This window comes from Corvus moneduloides, chromosome 3 (genome assembly GCF_009650955.1).
Source record: "Corvus moneduloides isolate bCorMon1 chromosome 3, bCorMon1.pri, whole genome shotgun sequence".
NCBI classification, from domain to species: domain Eukaryota; kingdom Metazoa; phylum Chordata; class Aves; order Passeriformes; family Corvidae; genus Corvus; species Corvus moneduloides.
The window spans coordinates 53546824-53564077 of record NC_045478.1 but is presented as its reverse complement, the minus strand read 5'-3'; the positions used below and the strand labels follow the sequence as shown (position 1 = coordinate 53564077).

The 17254-nt window shown below is 35.3% G+C and overlaps 1 protein-coding gene across 5 annotated transcripts in view; it reads left to right on the top strand.

Moving 5' to 3' along the window:
- TBC1D32 (TBC1 domain family member 32) overlaps positions 1 to 17254 on the top strand; it is a 71179-nt gene that overhangs the window by 37094 nt on the left and 16831 nt on the right. For 4 of the 5 annotated variants that reach the window (XM_032101576.1, XM_032101579.1, XM_032101578.1 and 1 more), the window contains exons 24-27: positions 1405 to 1527; positions 2568 to 2676; positions 3519 to 3612; positions 11794 to 11919. In XM_032101576.1, coding sequence (XP_031957467.1) covers positions 1405 to 1527; positions 2568 to 2676; positions 3519 to 3612; positions 11794 to 11919 — 452 coding nt within the window. The remainder of the gene's footprint in view (positions 1 to 1404; positions 1528 to 2567; positions 2677 to 3518; positions 3613 to 11793; positions 11920 to 17254) is intronic. The other variant, XM_032101580.1, reaches the window with a different exon arrangement.

The window sequence follows — 17254 nt, the reverse complement described above, 5'->3', positions numbered from 1 at the left end:
ACCAGTCTTCTCCCAAGCGGTTTTTAACTGCTGTAAATAGGTTTTTGCCATTTATTGTACTTAACAGAAGAAATTGTCCATCTTCATGATGGTTTCAGTGCTCTTTTCTGGTTTTTTTTTCTTCTAAATAATAGTAATAATAAAAGTTATAGTTGAACTGTCATTGCTTCTTCTGTGATTTTGAAAAGTACTGAGAACAAACTGATGTCACAAAATAGATAATGTAAAAGAAATAAAACCTGAAGAATACTGAAACTGAACAGATCAAGTTGTATTAAAAAACAACAGGAAAAAAACCTAAAGAGACATATTCTCATCTTGACTGTTTAATCCTTGGCCACAACTGTATGAATTTGCAGGTGTTAAATTATTGGGAGAATGGCTTATGAATTTTTGCTATTGTCAGTAGAAGCATATTGGGAATTACAGGGAAGAAAATAAGCTTTGACTAACAAACAATTTAAAACTGTATTTTCTAGTTCATATCAAATCTTATGTGAATACAAAATAAAATGCTGATCAGATGTAATTTATGTTTCATTTTATGACTGTGTTAAAACAGGAAATAAAACCAGTAACAAGAATGTTTAGTTACATTTACAGTTTTCCTTGAACTGGAAGCCCTCAATAAAATTATTCTGTTGCGGTCTTAGAATGAATAGATTAGTTAAAAGAAAAAGTAGTATGATTTGGATTACTTTACTTCAGATTTATGTGAAAATATATTGGAGTACTTACCCTGTTAATTTGCCCCAAATTTATGAAAGAAAATTGTATATAAGGCACTGTCTTGGGCACTTGTTATTACTAATTTCATTTACCATTCACGTTTCTCTGAAAAAACCCCAACCCAGCAGGTTTTTTGGTTATGTTACACATTAAATCTTTTATTGCTTTTGAACTGTGTTAAATTTGATTATACAGAAGGGCTTAAAAGCCTACTTTCTAAAGGAAAGATATTTTTTTACCTCCCTGCCTTCCTCCCCCTTCAGACAACCTGACTCTGAGTTGCCTTACCAGCCTATTATTGTATAATTTCCTTACATTTCACATGGAGTGTCTTACTAAGCCTGCGTCATTTCTGTCATTCTGTGATGCAAACTCAAAAGCAGACTGAGCTGACCAGTGGGTATTTTCTCTGGTTGTTCAGTGCACACAAAAAAATCTGTTGGGACCCTGTTTGATTAAGGTTGTGCCACTTGAGTGGCTAAAAATGATATAAAGGAGTGTTCCTGACCTAGTAATGCCTGGGTTTTTGTCAGACACTTCAAGTGGGTTTTTTTTGTTGTGTATTTCTCCCCTTGCTTTCCATTGCAAGATCTCATAAACACGTTCACTCTTGTCTTACTGTGCGTTACTGGAGTCCTGACTGATGTCGTATCATTTCAATGTGTCCTTCTGCAGGCTGTTGAATGTGCTGTGCTGTGAGCTCAATACCCTTTTACTCTTGGAGACTCAGTATAAAGTGTCACAAGTTTTACTAACTGCTCAAGAGGAAAATGTCACAGAAACGTCAGAAGGACATGGGTAAGAAGTGACTGATGTAAATGTTATTTTAGCCATCAAATTCTTCTTCTGAGCAAACACATGAATGCTTTAGTGGCTTTAAACATACAGATGCTTTCACTTAAGGTGGCTTCTAATGTCCGTAAGTTTCCTTACATGCAGGTTTGTCAGAAGTTTTAAATTATGAAAAGATAAAATAGACTTCTCTTTCTCCCATGTTCACCCCAAAAATAAAAGAAATAAAAAAGCAATTATTTTACTTGTATTTTTATTTGTATTACTTTTAAGTTGTTCCTTAAACAAAAAGTGTTCAAAAATTGTGGATGTAAATATGCCTTTTAATTTATACTGGTTTTTAATGTTTGTTATGTATTTAATATAAAATCAGGGTATTGTTTTAATGTTCATGAATTAAAGGCATCATCAGCACTTGGGGATTTTTGTGGGAAAGTGTTTTTGTTGTTGTCACTGTTTGGTTTGTAGCTTTGTCAACTCTCCAACAGTTTGACTAAGATACAACTCTCCAGCTTCTATGACTTTCCACTGCTGTCTTCTAAATAAAATTGCACAGCACATCCTTTCAAAAGGAAAAAAGTATTTTTGGGAGAGAAGCAGAAAGTCATTTAGTTACAGACATTTTCTATGTTTCAAATAATGAATAACTCAGCTTATTTGTGACAGCAGAAGCATACTGGTAGGCCAAATAAGGAGGAAATTTTGATGGTCCATTAAATGTCACTGCCCTAATTATATAATTTTTATGTGAAATAACAAAACTTGTGGTATTTTCTACTCAAAATTTTGAGTCTAGTAATTGCTCAGATGTTTCTAATCAGTAGTAGGTAGGGAAGCACAAAGTTAGAACAATGCTTGGAGACATCTCAAAATACTTCATGTTTCTGTTTATTTATGCCTATGTGTATTCCAGCTTGTGCTTTAATTCAAGTATGTTTCTTAAAATATTCTTGCTTATTAAAGTTTTCTGAATTAAACAGTCAGTAAATCAAAGCAGTTCTAATTTTTGGAGGTTTTTTGTGTTTTGTTTGGATTTTTTTCCACAGAGTTTTTATAATTGATGGTCTGTCAGTGGAGAGAAACCATGTTCTTGTAAGAATAAATCTGATTGGAGGACCACAGGAAAGGATTTTGCCTTTGAGAGAATTAGATAAGGTTAGAACCTAAACTGTACCAGTTTCTTTTTCTGTAACTTCTGCCTTCATTAACTGAACATTTTTTGCTGATAATTTTGCATGTGCAAAATTATTTAACATTAAGAAATACCAGACCACCTTTAGCTTTATAAAGTGTTAACATTTTAAAGAAGTGATACACTGAGAAAACACATTGTTCCCACTATCTGGGGATTGTCATGTACCTATGTTGTTCAGATGACATGTTTATTTTGTTGCATTTTAATGTTACTTTTAAGAGAATACAGGGGTTTTTTTTCACTTTTATATTTCTGTGTTTTCTTTACTAGCTTTCCTTTATCTTCATTTTATTTGATATTTTTTCCATGCTTGGGTTTTCATGTCCAGTATCTAAAACCTGGAGCTTTCATCGATGTTCTAACAATGGACAGTTTGTTAAGCAACTTCTTTAAATGTTCTTCTTCTCACTGGCTGTCAGTCTCATAAAGATGAAATGCAGATTACTGTCAGCAACCAACAAAGACACCTAGATCAATGTACAAAATTGGAAATACAGTTTAGTAGGTTGTTGGGGTTTTTTTTCATAACTTTTTTTAAGACTTGCAATTTTCTTTGTGGTTGAAAAAAGGAACCATAAAATCAAACATCAGTGGTATATACACCATAAAAAATTATAATCTCAAATGCTTTTTGGATTCTCATTCCTTTTTTTTGGTTATGGCACATCTCATTGAAAATTGTAGTATCAAGCATAATTTTGATTCATAGGCAGTAATTCTGGGAACTGTACCCTTGTGTATTAATTGAGAAAAAGCTGTTATTTTTTCTGCTAAATTAATTTATTTCTGGTCCTGTTTCTAGGGCAGTGGTCTATATCCTTGGCCAATGTTTTCATCATTCCCTGTGCCAAAGTGTTATCTCTCAGAAATTCCTAGGAAAGCTGAATTCAGACAAGGTACATAGAAAGCATGCAAGCAGTGTAGATTTCATGCAAGCATCTCAGTCAATTTTAAAATTTTCTTTTTCCTTCCTCCCTGCACCCTGCTTCCTACCCTCACATCCCACAGATTATAATCTCATTAAGTACTTAAGGTTATTTCAGTGTTAGCTACAATCGTAGCTAAATAAGTTGGTTTGGTTTTGCTTGTCTGGCTTTGTGCAACTGTCAATCTGCAAAGCTCTGTTTGGTAATCTAATTCTTATACAAACTTCAAGATTAACCTCCTGGCTTGTCTTGGGTGGGTGACTCACAAAGTGCATTTATATCATCTCTCTAGTAACTGAAGCAAGACAGTTTGCTTAAACTGCAGAGTTTTTTGTACACTACTTTCGTGATTCACATCCCTGTGTTTACAGAGCTTGGTGGTGTGTGAAATAGGTAGCGTTTAGGATAGTTGGTTTCCACATTGAACATCAATTTGGAATGTGAGCAGACTGAAGAATCCTTTGAAGAACTACCTAGGCACAGCAGTTTAATTCACACAGAGAAACTATTTTAAGGTTTTAGTTTGCACAGACAATGCAAATGAATGATTTGGTAAATAAATCATTCATTGTATTTGTTCGCGTTTACTATATCCCTGAGATGAACTTAATGGAAATTATTTGTGAATTTCCTTAGCAGAGACAGATTTACAGAAGTGATAAAAATTCTTCATTAACTGTGGACTATAAAATAGTCTGTTTGTAAATATCTGGGGAAAAAAATTTTAAAAGGTGATTCCGTGCTCTGACCAGAGGAAAGGCCATATAGTTATAAAAGAAGGGAGTTTTCTGTATCTTAGCTTTTGTACTACTGTTCCAGGCTTCCCAAGGCAAGTTTCATAAGACAACAATCAGATAATGGTAAAGTGGGTGTCTTCAAGAAGGCAATAGTATTGCTCTTGGGTTGGAAAAGTACATTGCATTGTTATTATTATTCTCAGAACATGTTCAAAGGATCCCTCTGTTCTCTTGTTCAGAATAATTCTGTTGCTCATCATTACCCAGTGGGTTAATGAAAGAGATATTACAGTTGTCACTTTTGTGGATGAGAGCCAACTAGGGAAACTTGGGTAAAACTTTGGCTAACAGTAAGTTTGCTGAAATGAAGTTTCAAAGGTTTGCGAATGAGTTTGATGAAGAATTGAAATAATGGTATCAAAGAAATATTTTAATTTGGAATGGCATTTTTAATGTTAAAGGTAACTGAAGTAAAAGATTATATAGCTGCAAAATTAACAGAACATTTGTTAGTGGAGTCAAAATATTTTGTGTTTGTTGTTTAAAAATAAAAGTGAAACAAAACACTGAAAGTGTTCTATTTCAGTACTCAGGTTAAAAAAACAAAACAAAACAAACCACCAAATTGTGAACATATGATTTGCCAGACTGAGGCCTTCAGGATGTGTAAGTTATTTTGAAAGAAAGTATTAGAATAAATTGATCAAAAATTAAAAGAATGAAATTCATAAATTGCTATTCTAGCGCTTGCAAAAAAAGAAATCAGGAGCATGAATAGTAAATGGAGAATATCTGAACTGTATTCTTAAGCACTATGATATGGCAGTGATAGAAGTCTTCTTTCATAAGAGAGGTTAAAAATATGATTATGAGATCGATCTGTGAGTTACATTTATACAAGATCTTACAACTTCTTTGTTGTGAATATTCAGAATTCATGCTGTGTGTTACTCAGATTGCTTGAAGTTTAGAAAAATACTTGTTAAATTTTCATTCTGCTTTAGTGCAAGGAGATGTACAGGGCTCACACAGATTTTTGACTGGCAAGAGTTCTGGAGCCCTGGTATGAGTGGGAATGCATGACTGGATCGAAGGGCAGCACAATGTCTCTGGTTCCCTGAACGTGTCTTGTGTTCAAATTTCATGCTGTGGTGTTTCATTATGTAACCTGTGAGGTATCATTCCTGTCCTCTTATTTTGGGTGTTTCTATGATATGAATAATTAAGACTAGTAGATTCTTAATACTGTTAAAGAATGCATAGTTTCTTTTGAAAAAGCTGTGACTGTAGGTTTTATTCTATCTGTCCTGACCTCTTATTTGTGTCCTCTTTTACTGCTTAAGAGATATGGACACCTCAAGAGAAGCTTACCTTTTCTTTGTACTTTGAAAATATGTCCTGTATCCATCACATTATTGTGATGTCATGTGTAAAAACATAACCTGAGTTGATTTTTTAATATATTTATAAAACAGATATTGGAGATGGATGGTGAGAGTTTAAAAAAAAAAAAAAAAAGGTTTACAGATGTGCTTTTGAGCCTGATACTGCTGTTTCTAACCCTCCCTTCAGATGGAGTTGAATGATAGATGCTATAACATTTTGGATTTAGTGTGGCCAAACTGAGGTCAGAGAACAGGAAGCTTCATTTCCACATCCCTGGACTCCATTTAGCCTATGACTCTATCTGGTATAATGGAAACCATGGATAAAACTAAAAGTAGCTTATAAGGGGTGATTACTTGAAAGTACTTATTTGCACGGAGTTTTCTAGCATAAAAACCCAAAAAATGGGTGGGGTTTTTATTCTGTAAGTTCTTTTGAAGGACAGTACTAAACATGCAACACTGACATCTTTTTGGTTCAGTTTGGGGTGCAAAGGGAGGAGAGCTAATGATCTGTAAGAAAAAGTAGAGCAGTGGTAACTGACAATGTATGGAACGTGTTTCCCAGTACCAAGGCCTGAAGGCTGCATCTAAAATAACTCCTTTTTAGCACTCTTGCTTTTATTCTGTGCTGCTACAGTGATCACAGAAACCAGCACTGACTCAATGAATAAAAAAGGATTCCATTGTAATTTATGCTGGTAAATTTGGTAACTGCATTGGAGTAGTGGAGTATCTCTTCCATTTCATGAGGACACTTTGAGTAAGCAGACTCGCCCAAAAATGTATTTGTATTTGAGGAAAATTTGTAGTGTGTCAGTGTTTACAAATATCTGTCCTGGTTTTGCAGATGTTAGATATTTGTCTGTGTGGTATATGTGTCTGTAGGAAAGAATTTATGGAAAAATAAATTTGGTTGATTGTATATTAATATGCACTCATCATTTCAGCTAGTAATTAGAGTTTGAAAACTATTGGATAGCAGTATATTAGTGATTCACTTCTGTCGAAGATAATTTATAGTGAAACTTCAAATGATATATGTAGATCATTATTTACATGTGAAAATTAATTATTCCATTTCCTTCTATTTACACTGCAGCAAGATACCCTGTTGCTTTTCTTGTTTTAATTGTTCAATTATTATTTCATTAAGGTAATTTGAGGAAGAACAATTAAGTGGTTTTCCAATAGTAATATAGTCCTTTTATATTCAGGATACAACTGTGAAATTTTTTTTTTCTTTTTTTTTTTTACTTGTAATGTTAACTATAGTGTAGATTATTAAAAGTTAAGCTCTTTAGAAGTCTATTAAACTGTAATATTCACTCTTCTATTTGCACAGAATATGTTTTCCTTTCCTACTCCTAGCTCTGCAGTTATGACAGTTGGTAGTGAGTGTGGCTGAAAAATATTGTCCATAAATGTCCTGCAATGACTAATTTCCCTAAAGTTGGGTACTCCACCATTCATTAATCTTATTTTCTTCTGGACTTATACGGTCCAGAATTGGTACTGAAAATCTGTGGTTACTTCTTATCAAAAGTATTTTGATAATTTATCTCAGCCACTGTTCTCTGAGTTCTTTGCTTTATACTTGTAATTTGAATGGAAACTTGCTGCCATGTTTCTGGTTTGGTTTTGTTGAGGGTTTCTTGTCTGTTTGCATGTTTGTTCTGTTTTATTTTCTAAATCTGATTTCAGCCTTTTTTTCTAATACCTGTTACTAGCAATCTCTAATTTTTTTCCTAAACTTTCTCTGTCCAAGAATCAGCTGTATTATCTTTCCTGTTATCCCTTATAATGTCACATAAATGTCTTTATCACCTACGCGTCTTTGACTCTTCCTTCTTTTTATATTTGTCTTGGTATTCATGTATGAGTCTGTTGCCTTGTGCTTTTAACTCCACTCAATTAAAAAAGGATGAAAGAGTAGTAAGGTGTCTCAGAAATGCACATGAGGTTTCCTAAATTTATATCTCTATATGGATTTGTTTCTATGTACTAGTCAAATAAATTGTAGTCAGGTTGTTAATCTCTCAGTTTAGATTTTGAATAAGATACACATGGATTTACAGATCTTAGTTATTAATACAGAAGAACACTTCTACCACAAAGCACTGTCAAATGAGAAAGGGCTTGCTGCATTTCTTATGTTTTCTAAAACACTGATGAATTTTTTCAGGTCTTACCTGCTTTAGAAGACCTAAACAAGCTAGCTGAAGAATTATTTGAAGAATTATGAAGCAGCATCTTTTAGAAAAGGGAGATCAATTTAAACTTGCAGTTTTGATGTAGTGGTTCAGATTTCATACACGCATGTAATGGTAGCTTATTTATAGTGCAATTTCATAGCTTCATAAACTAGTAAATGTGGGGTTTTGGGTTTTTTCATGGGATTACACAGAACAACCAATACTAGCACAAAATAAGTACGAGTAAGAGATAGGATAGCAAAATATAGCCACGTATGAAGAAGGGAGCAGGAGTACAGCAGATTAATTAAATTTACATTAGCTTCTTTTCAATCATGACCATATTTAAAAGCTTACTAGCATCAGTAGATGAAGGTCTTAGTAATTTTCTTTCTCATCGTTTCTCTTCTTCCTATTTTTTTTCTCCTCCCCCTGTTCCCTCACCTTCAATCCTTCATGTCACTTAGCGGGTCTGGTATTTTTTCCAGAAAAAAAATAAAATTCAGATCATTAATTTAGGATAACTAGTGAACTCATTTAGTGACATACCAGAAAAGAGAAGAAATAAAACCAGAACTTCTGTTTTTTGGTGTTGATGTGTGTTTAGAACACCTGTAGTGGTAGTGTGATAGCCTGCCCTCAGTAACATGTCATATGTATAGCCCAGAATCGTGTGGTTGCTTAAGTTTCATCTATGTGGTAATACTGTTGGGCGGGTTATAGTTGAGTATATATATATACTAAACTGTGAAAGTGAGCTGGCAATTTTCAGTATCATGAGTTTTTGTAAGCAATTTTCATTCAAAAAACTCCCCAAGGTTATATTTTTTTTTTTTTTTGTACTGTGATGACCGTCTGGCAGAAGTGATAATCCACATATAATGACAAGTTAAGGCAAGCAAGTGGTTTACCTGGAAGAAAATAAGCTGGAGTAAGTTTCCATAATATGATACCAGTTGCAGTTTGTAATGGATATATTAAATATCTGCAGTACAGTATCTTGGTTGCATGGGATTCTGGTAAGCTGACTGATTAAATCTCAGCTTGTAGTCTCTGATCCTTTTCTGCCAAACTGAACTACTGCAATCCTTGAGGAAGTAAAATAACTGTTTAACTTGTACTACAAGGAGTGTTCCTTTGCAGTTTCAGGATTTTCTTCAATACTCACCTGTTATAGAAATAACAAGGGCAGAGAAAGAACTAGAAATCCTGATAATATTGTAAGAGTTAAATCCTTCTTCACATTAAATTTTCATAAGTAAGCTGTTCTAAGCATCACTGCATGTTATTTGGGAAGATACTGAGGACTTATTTATTTGAGGATAACAAAGAAATTTCAGGTTAATTAATTTGGTGTCATTATTAATGATAATAATTAAGTTACTATAATAAGCTTGTTTTGAAATATTATATATTGTATAATAAATTCCAATGACAGGGATACAATTGCTAATTATAAATCATTAAGGTCTTTAGATGAGCTTAAAATAAATTACATGCAAAATCATAATTCTGTTGAAAATATGCTAATCACTTAAAAGAGTAAGATCGTTTGAAAATAGTGTTTTGAAATACAAATGCTATAATGAAGTAAAAGTAACAGCAAATATTCTAGATAGCCATAGACTGGCTCAAACAATTGTTGACACTTTAATGAGAAGTCACCTTTCATGGCAGCATTCATTTCTATAGTGTCCAAAATGTAGAAACAGAACAAAGGAGATCTTGCAAGGTATGAAAAATGTTCATTGCCTTAGTGACTACTTAGTAGTACTGTAGGTTGCAATCCTTTCATATGATGGGAACTGCATGGTCCAACAGCAGAAGGGTTGTACACAGCTGGAGAGAATGCATGTGCATTTGCCTTCTCTCAGGTACCATCTTTATTTTTCCCCTCAAGATGGCCAGAAAGTATTTCATAGCAGCATCAAGTACTCTGGGAACCAAGTTACCTGGTAGTTGTCAAGTGCCCTGGCAGCCAGGAGGGCCAGCTGTGTCCTGGGGGGCATCAGGCACAGCATTGTCAGCTGGGCACAGATGGGATTGTCCTGCTCTGCTCTGCACTGGGGTGACCTCACCTCAAGTCCTTGGGGCAGTTTTGGGCACCACAACATAAAAAAGACATTAAGCTATTAGAGAGTGTCCAAAGGAGGGCAGCGAGAATGGTGAAAGTCTGAAGGGGAAGCCTTATGTGGGGTGGATGAGGTCACTTGGTTTGTTCAGCCTGGAGAAGGGGAGACTGAGGGGAGACCTCACTGTGGTCTTCAACATCCTCACGAGTGGAAGTGGAGGGGCAGGCACCAATCTTCACTCTCGTGACCAATGACAGAGGACTTGAGGAAATGGTAAGCAGCTGAGTCAGGGGAGGTTTAGATTAGATATCAGGAAAATACTATTCATCTAGAGGGTGGTTGGGTACTGGTACAGGCTTCCCAGGGAAGTGGTCATAGCAACAAGCCTTTATGAGTTCGAGAAGCATTTGGACAACACTCTCAGGCACATGGTGTGACTCTTGGGGTGCCCTGCGTAGGGCCAGGAGTTGGACTCGATGATCCTTATGGGTCCCTTCCAACTCCACATGATTCTGTGATAGAAAAGCAAAAGCCATGCACACAGACAATGCAAAACAAGGAATTAATTCACTGCATCCTGGTGGCAGGCAGGTGTTCAGCCATCTGCAGGAGAGCAGGGCCCCATCACCTGTAATGGTTACTTAGAGAGACAAATGCAATCAGAAAATCAATAAGGTTTGAAAAGACCTTAGATATCATTGTGATGCCTTGTTGGGACTACCTAAAAACAGAGGCTAGACAAAGTTGAGAGAATAAAAAGCAGTTATATTTATTGGAGGGCCTTCAGGTACAGTAGGGCAGACGAAGCCCACCTAGGCTGGACGACACACAAAATGGATGACAGGGTCATGGGTTTTCATACTTTTATGAGTTTGGTCCATTTGTATATCGGAGGTTAATCTTCCAATTACAGCTTCAGGTAATGAAGTCATTTACCCCAAGTCTGCTCTCCCCCAACTCACTATTGTTTACATTTCTTGGGGCCTGCGACAGTAAGGTGTCCTTGAGTTTCAGGCCTAGAGAGGAATTGTTTTGTCTGACTAAAATGGGAGAACAGTAGCTAACACTATATTTGGATTTTATAGTTATACACTAAAGAATTTCAGAATTCCAAATATATGAAAAATGTAAAAGCTAAAATCCTAAGGTCCAACCTTTGACTGAACACCACAATGTCAACTCATCATGTCAACATCACTCAGAATGTTCCTCCCTTTCCTCTTTCTTCTCCACTTTATATACTGAGCATATCATATGGTGTAAAATATCCCTTTGGTCAGTTTGGGTCACCTGTCCCAGCTGTATCTTCTCCCAATTTCCCTTGTACCCTCAGCCTCCTTGCCAGGGTAGCAGTATGAAAGCAGAAAATGCCAGATCTGTATAAGCACTACTCAGCAGTAACAAGAACATCTCTAGATCATCAACTCTCGTGTTCAGCACAAATCCAAAACATAGCCCCATACCAGCCACTATGAAGAAAATTAATTCTACCCCAGCCAAAATAAGCACGAAACCCCATCAGTAAGTAGAATGAATATTTCTGTTTTGTATAAAGCAGAATGTCATCAGCTTTAGGACTGCTTCTCCAGTTTAATTGTCTTGGGAAAAGGCATATTTATGTAGTCTTTACTTATGAGGTCTGCCAAAAATACATGTTGCAATGGGGTTGGAACTATGTGATCTTTAAAGTCCCTTTCAACTCAAAACTATTCTGTCATTGTATGATCATTACAGAATAACACTAATTTTTCATTTCTTCTAGATAAAGATCTTGACAAGCTCTTAACACTCTTAAAAAGTCCAGACAAACCAACCGGGTGGGCAGAAATTTGTAGAAAAGAGTTCTGCAAAGTCATGAAAAGCAGTCCAGATAGTCTCAGTGGATCAAGTGAGTATGACTTAATAAGTTTAACAAAGAAAGCGGGCAAAAGACCACTAGTAAGCAACTCTTCTTCTTACTTTCATTGAGAAGTACATTATCTGTACAAGTAGTCAGTAATTTTGTGTTGATTATGAAAACTATTTCAATGGGATTTTCCTAAGAAAACAAGGTTATGCTTCTATGTCCTGTGTTTCTCTTTATGCCTGTTATCCCTCTATGTTGTCAGTGAAATTTGACAGAGCAAGAGGGCTCAAATACAAGTCTTTGTTCCAGATCTCTAAAGGGTCCATTATTGAGATACTGAGAAAATGTAAAAGAAAGCCTGAAAGAAAACAGATGTTTCTCAGTGATTGGCGAATGAGTTAATATGGGTTGGGAAATTGTACTAATGGGCAATTTCAGTAAGAAATATCAGAATTAAGCCATACTAAACATCAATGAACCCGCTCATTCAGGTTCTTCCTCATTTTCATATGCATTTTCTAATGAACAGTGTGATCATGCAGGAGCATGGCTATAGTTAAAAAACAAAAGCAGCGAAAGCAAAAACACTTATCATCCATATGACATAAATCATCAGAAGTCAGACATAATAATTCCCTTGTGACATCATATAAGTTTGTGGAGCCATAAAGAAGGGAGGTGTTCTCAGAAATTGGCTTCCATTCCCATAGGAATTCTGATTATGGTCAGATGGTCAGTATGTAGTCTAATTTGTTGCTTACAGGTGCCCAAGGTTTCCCTTTATATTATTTAAATAAGCACTTAATACAACTGGCAGTTGCAAAGCTCTTCAGATGTTCTGTATCTGCTTGGAGATATTTCAGAAGCAGCAAAATATCTGCACCTCTGTGGTTTGAGACAACATCGTGTTCATTGAATCTGCTTTATGAGAAACAGCTATGCTGCTGTGTATCTTTTGCAGCATGCAAAACTCTCCCAGATTTCAGAGGAGAGGCTTCAGTCCAGGTGCCTAGAAATCAAAGGTTTCTCTATAGTTACAGATGGAGCAGTCTCCAAGGTTTACGGAACAAAGATGCACACTTGTGCTTTCTGTACTGGGCCCATTCTAAGGGGGACTGACATTAACAGGAGTTGAACCAGAACATAATGAGCAAAGACAACATTAGATTAAAGGACTGTATAGTGTAATGTGTATTGATTTGTTAAAAATATTCTGTGATGTGGTGTCAGGATTACCAGATGCTGAATCTATAGAACCTGCCTGAACTCCATCAAAAAATTATTGAGCAAAATGAACGGTATCAATATCTCTAATTCACCCTTCCCATGTTGATTACTCTCACATCAACTTGGTCAATACTTTTGTGCTAAATGCTCTGGTAATGCATTGCTTTTGGGATTGTCCTTAGACTGGTGTTTTCTCTGCTAAAGCATCACCTCTGACTGTAGCTTTTAAGTAATTTCTGTGCTCAAACATCAAGATCCAGTTTTGAAAGGCTTTATTGAACTGCTAAAAGGACGTAAAACCTTCCTTAGCCTTGCATGTCTTTTAATGCATCAGGACTGAAAGTTTGGGATTTTATCTTGTTGCCTAAAAACGAAACATATTGTAGACAACCAGCTTCTACAGTCTGTTGTTCTAGGCACAATAAGCTATGACAAAGACATTCTTGCAGTCATTCCTTCCGTACAGGTGCCATGGATTCGTGGATGTTTAGGTGTATAGCTGGTTGTTGTCTTTGGGTCACTTATCAGCTAGAGAACCATAGGGAGAGCCTTTGGTCAGGTTAAGTCTTGGCTTCTTTTGGATTACTCTTTACAGTACTTGTGGTCTCCCTGAAGTGTCTTTAGTACATCTAGGTAAGAGCTTTCTGTGTACTGGCATCTAGGCTTTGTCAGGAAAAGAAGCAGGCGAGTCCAGTCTGCTGAGCAATAGTTTAGATTTATGTAAAAAATTATTAGTCTGTGTGAATCTAGGCTTAGTATAGTGCATGTTCAAATAATTCACGTGACTGAGAGATGGCTTTTGGTCTTGGGTTTTTTTTTCTCTTGAACCAGAATCTCATCTTGATTATTTTAGCCATGCCTTTTTCAATTATCTCCTCCTTTTGTCCTTCAGGTATGGAAGAAGGTATTTCTGTTGTTTTCCATTCCATAAACTTCCTTTTTCATCTGTTTGCAGTTAATGTTGTATCAGCAGCTGACTTCTGGGCAGATTCAATACCCTTCTTCCTCTCCCCTTTTAGGAGACTTTAAACCCAAAGTAAAATAAATTAAGGGTGTTGCAGAGATCATATCAGTTATATGCTCACATTCTTCCTTTCATGAGATATTCAGTCCCCAAATCCTGTTAGTTCTTCTCAAGCTTTATATCCATATGTGATATGGGTAGGGATAGTAAACTCATCTAAAATTATTTGTTCCATAGGGTCTTTCAGATTTTCCATCACCTTTCTCCCTGAGGATCTGGATTTAGATCGCCAGTATTCTTTAGGGCTTATTAATTTACCTCTAATTTGTTTTTTCTTTATAAAAACCAATCAACCAAGAAAAGAAAAGATAGCAGCTCTTGAAATGGCATGTGAGACCTTACCATAAAACATAGGAATTTTCTTCAGTTTTTACGAGTGAAATGTTTGATGGAAGCAGAATGGTTACAGTCAATACAGTGTTTTGGAATCCTTTAATATTTTGTGAGCTCTGCATCATCTGACATAGCTCTATCAAAACATGTTGACAAAAAACACAATGAGCCTTTGAAGTAGTGTCATTGTTTGTGATATATGTGTGCTGCAGCCTTTAGTAATTGCTTCAAAAATTTGAAATTAACTGCAGAACTTTTCCCATAGGATAAAGATCCCATGACTGTTGCGTGCTGTAGTAGTGTTTTCAGTTCAGGATAACAAAATGCTGATACTGTATTTGCAAAAGTAGTTTTTAGAATAATTCAAAATAGATGTTTACCTTTTCATGTCCTTGATTTTCCAAGGAAGCTTGTGTCAGAATTCGAGTGGAACAGTGGGTCTTTATGTTATGCAGAAAGAACAATTGCAGATCAGAAACTCTTTCTTCTGTCCCCAAACCAGTTTGGAGCCACTGTAAGCAGTGTGAGTGCACAGGAATGTGTGTGCAAGTGTGTAAAGATTAGGACATTTGGTTTGGATTTGAGGGGCTGTTTTTTGAAGAAAATACTTGTATATTGATATGACATGCAATGTTCTTCTCTAATGGAAGCACTGTCAGAATTTTTATCTTGTTTTCCTCTTTTCAGAGAAAATGTAGGTTGTTCACTTGTCATTTTAATGTACAATAATTGAAAGTCCTCCTTGTTGTTGCCATCAAGAATAGAATTGCTAACTCTGTTTTTCATATACTTATTAAACTGAAGTATGGTTGATGGAGTTGAAAATTTCTGACACTACTCTTACAAAAAACTAATTTGCCCAAGATTTTCACTCTTGAATTTCTAACCTCTAACAGAAGTCACAGAATCACAGAATCAGCTGAGTTGGAAGGAAGCATCAAGGATCATTGAGTCCAACTCCTGGCCCTGCACAGCACCATCTCCAAGAGTCACACCCTGTGCCTGAGAGCAGAACTGCTGTTAAAAGAGTTCTTTGTATTTTCTTTTAAACTCCTCTGAAACAGCTGGATCATAGAATATGATCCAGTAGCACTAGTTATGTTAGAGGATCTAAAAAAAATCTGATGCTTTTTACATTTTTTGACCTTTTTGGCTTAAAACTTTCAGAGTAGCAATTAGGTTAGTGCTCGTGGTTGTTACCTATTAAAACAGTTTTAACCACATGCTTTTTTTCAAGCAATGTTCTTATGCAGTTTTGAAGCTATTTCAGTTACCTTCCTTTTGTAAACTACTGCTTCAAAGAAAAAGAAAATCCTGCAGGAATGTAGGTGTTCTGCGAGCATACTGCAGTAATTTAAGAAATTTAAAAACGCTTCCATTTATTTTGTATATAATTACACACACCTAAATAAAAAGTCTATTTATTTTGTGTGTATGAGTTAAATTTGCATGAGATGATTGCCAGACTCTTAAAAACTTCAGTGCTAATACAGCCAAGCTACCATAATTTACGAAAATCAACATTTTCACTGTGTTGGTAGGCCACAACAACTTTACCTGAAAATTTGTGCCTTTACAGCAATACTGACTGTACTTCACAATGAACCTGCCTAAATGTCTTTTGTCTAGTTTTCCAGTTAAATCACTGAACCAGTAGTGTCCAAATGGCAGCTAAATGATTTAGTATTAAAAGACAAAAACTTTCTACTTGTCATTTCACATGGACATTCCTTTGGAAAAGACCATCCTGTGAAAACCCTCTATTTATGAATTAACCACATGTGTTTTGATAAATTCTTGTTTGTCTTCCTCTCTCAAACTTCATTAAAATCTTTTCAAAGATCCTGATAGGTACTTAGATAAATACCTTCAAATGGTTGAAATCAATTTAGTGTTTGAGTTTCAAAATATTGCTTAGCAGTTGAGCTGTCATTCTATTAACTCAAGCACTGAACAGAAGTATTCACCTGCTAGGTCAAGCATGTGGATGTCTTATGACACAAAGGGAAGAAATGTACAATGTCCAACTTAGTTTCAAATTTTCTGAATTATGGAATATTTCAATCTTAACATAGTTCCCATTTATTATTCTAGTATGGCGTATTTCAGTAATTGCCATACTAATAGTCATACAGTAAATATATAGCTATTTAAAAATTTTAAGTCTGATTTCTGCTTTTTGCAATCTACAATTTCAGGAATATACACATTTGCTCATTTTACACAAATATTTCTTATATTGTTTGTGGGCAAAATTCCACTAAACATATTAGTGAAGATAGTGAGTATTTTTATTCTTCAAAATAGAATAAATTGTCACTCTTCTGTACAGTAAATTGATTTTTCTAGCCCCATGTGTTTTATTAACCATGTTTAAAGGTAGCTATGTTATATTTAATTAGCAGTCTCTTTTTACTATGAGTCCATCAGATTATAAATTACACATATAGGTTTTTAGTTTTAATTTAATAGTCCTTTGCAACTCAAAATTAAGTTTGTTACTGTTGGAGCTGGAACTCTACCTGTAAATTCATGTTTAGCTATTGTAGTGAAACTTCTTTAGCATTACCAAAAATCAACTTTTTAAAAACTTTTTTGGACTTATTCAGTGTAAATTAATTTCTGTAAATGTTTTAGACAAGTAATCAAGACAAAAACCCCCATGATTTAATGTCAGTATGTTAGCTTAAAATAATTAGAAGAAGAGTTAATTGTCTTTATTATATCTTTTTCTTCATTGTTTTTCTGGCATAACAAGCATCAGTCTGTGGTTTTCTCTTTCTCCTCCTCCTC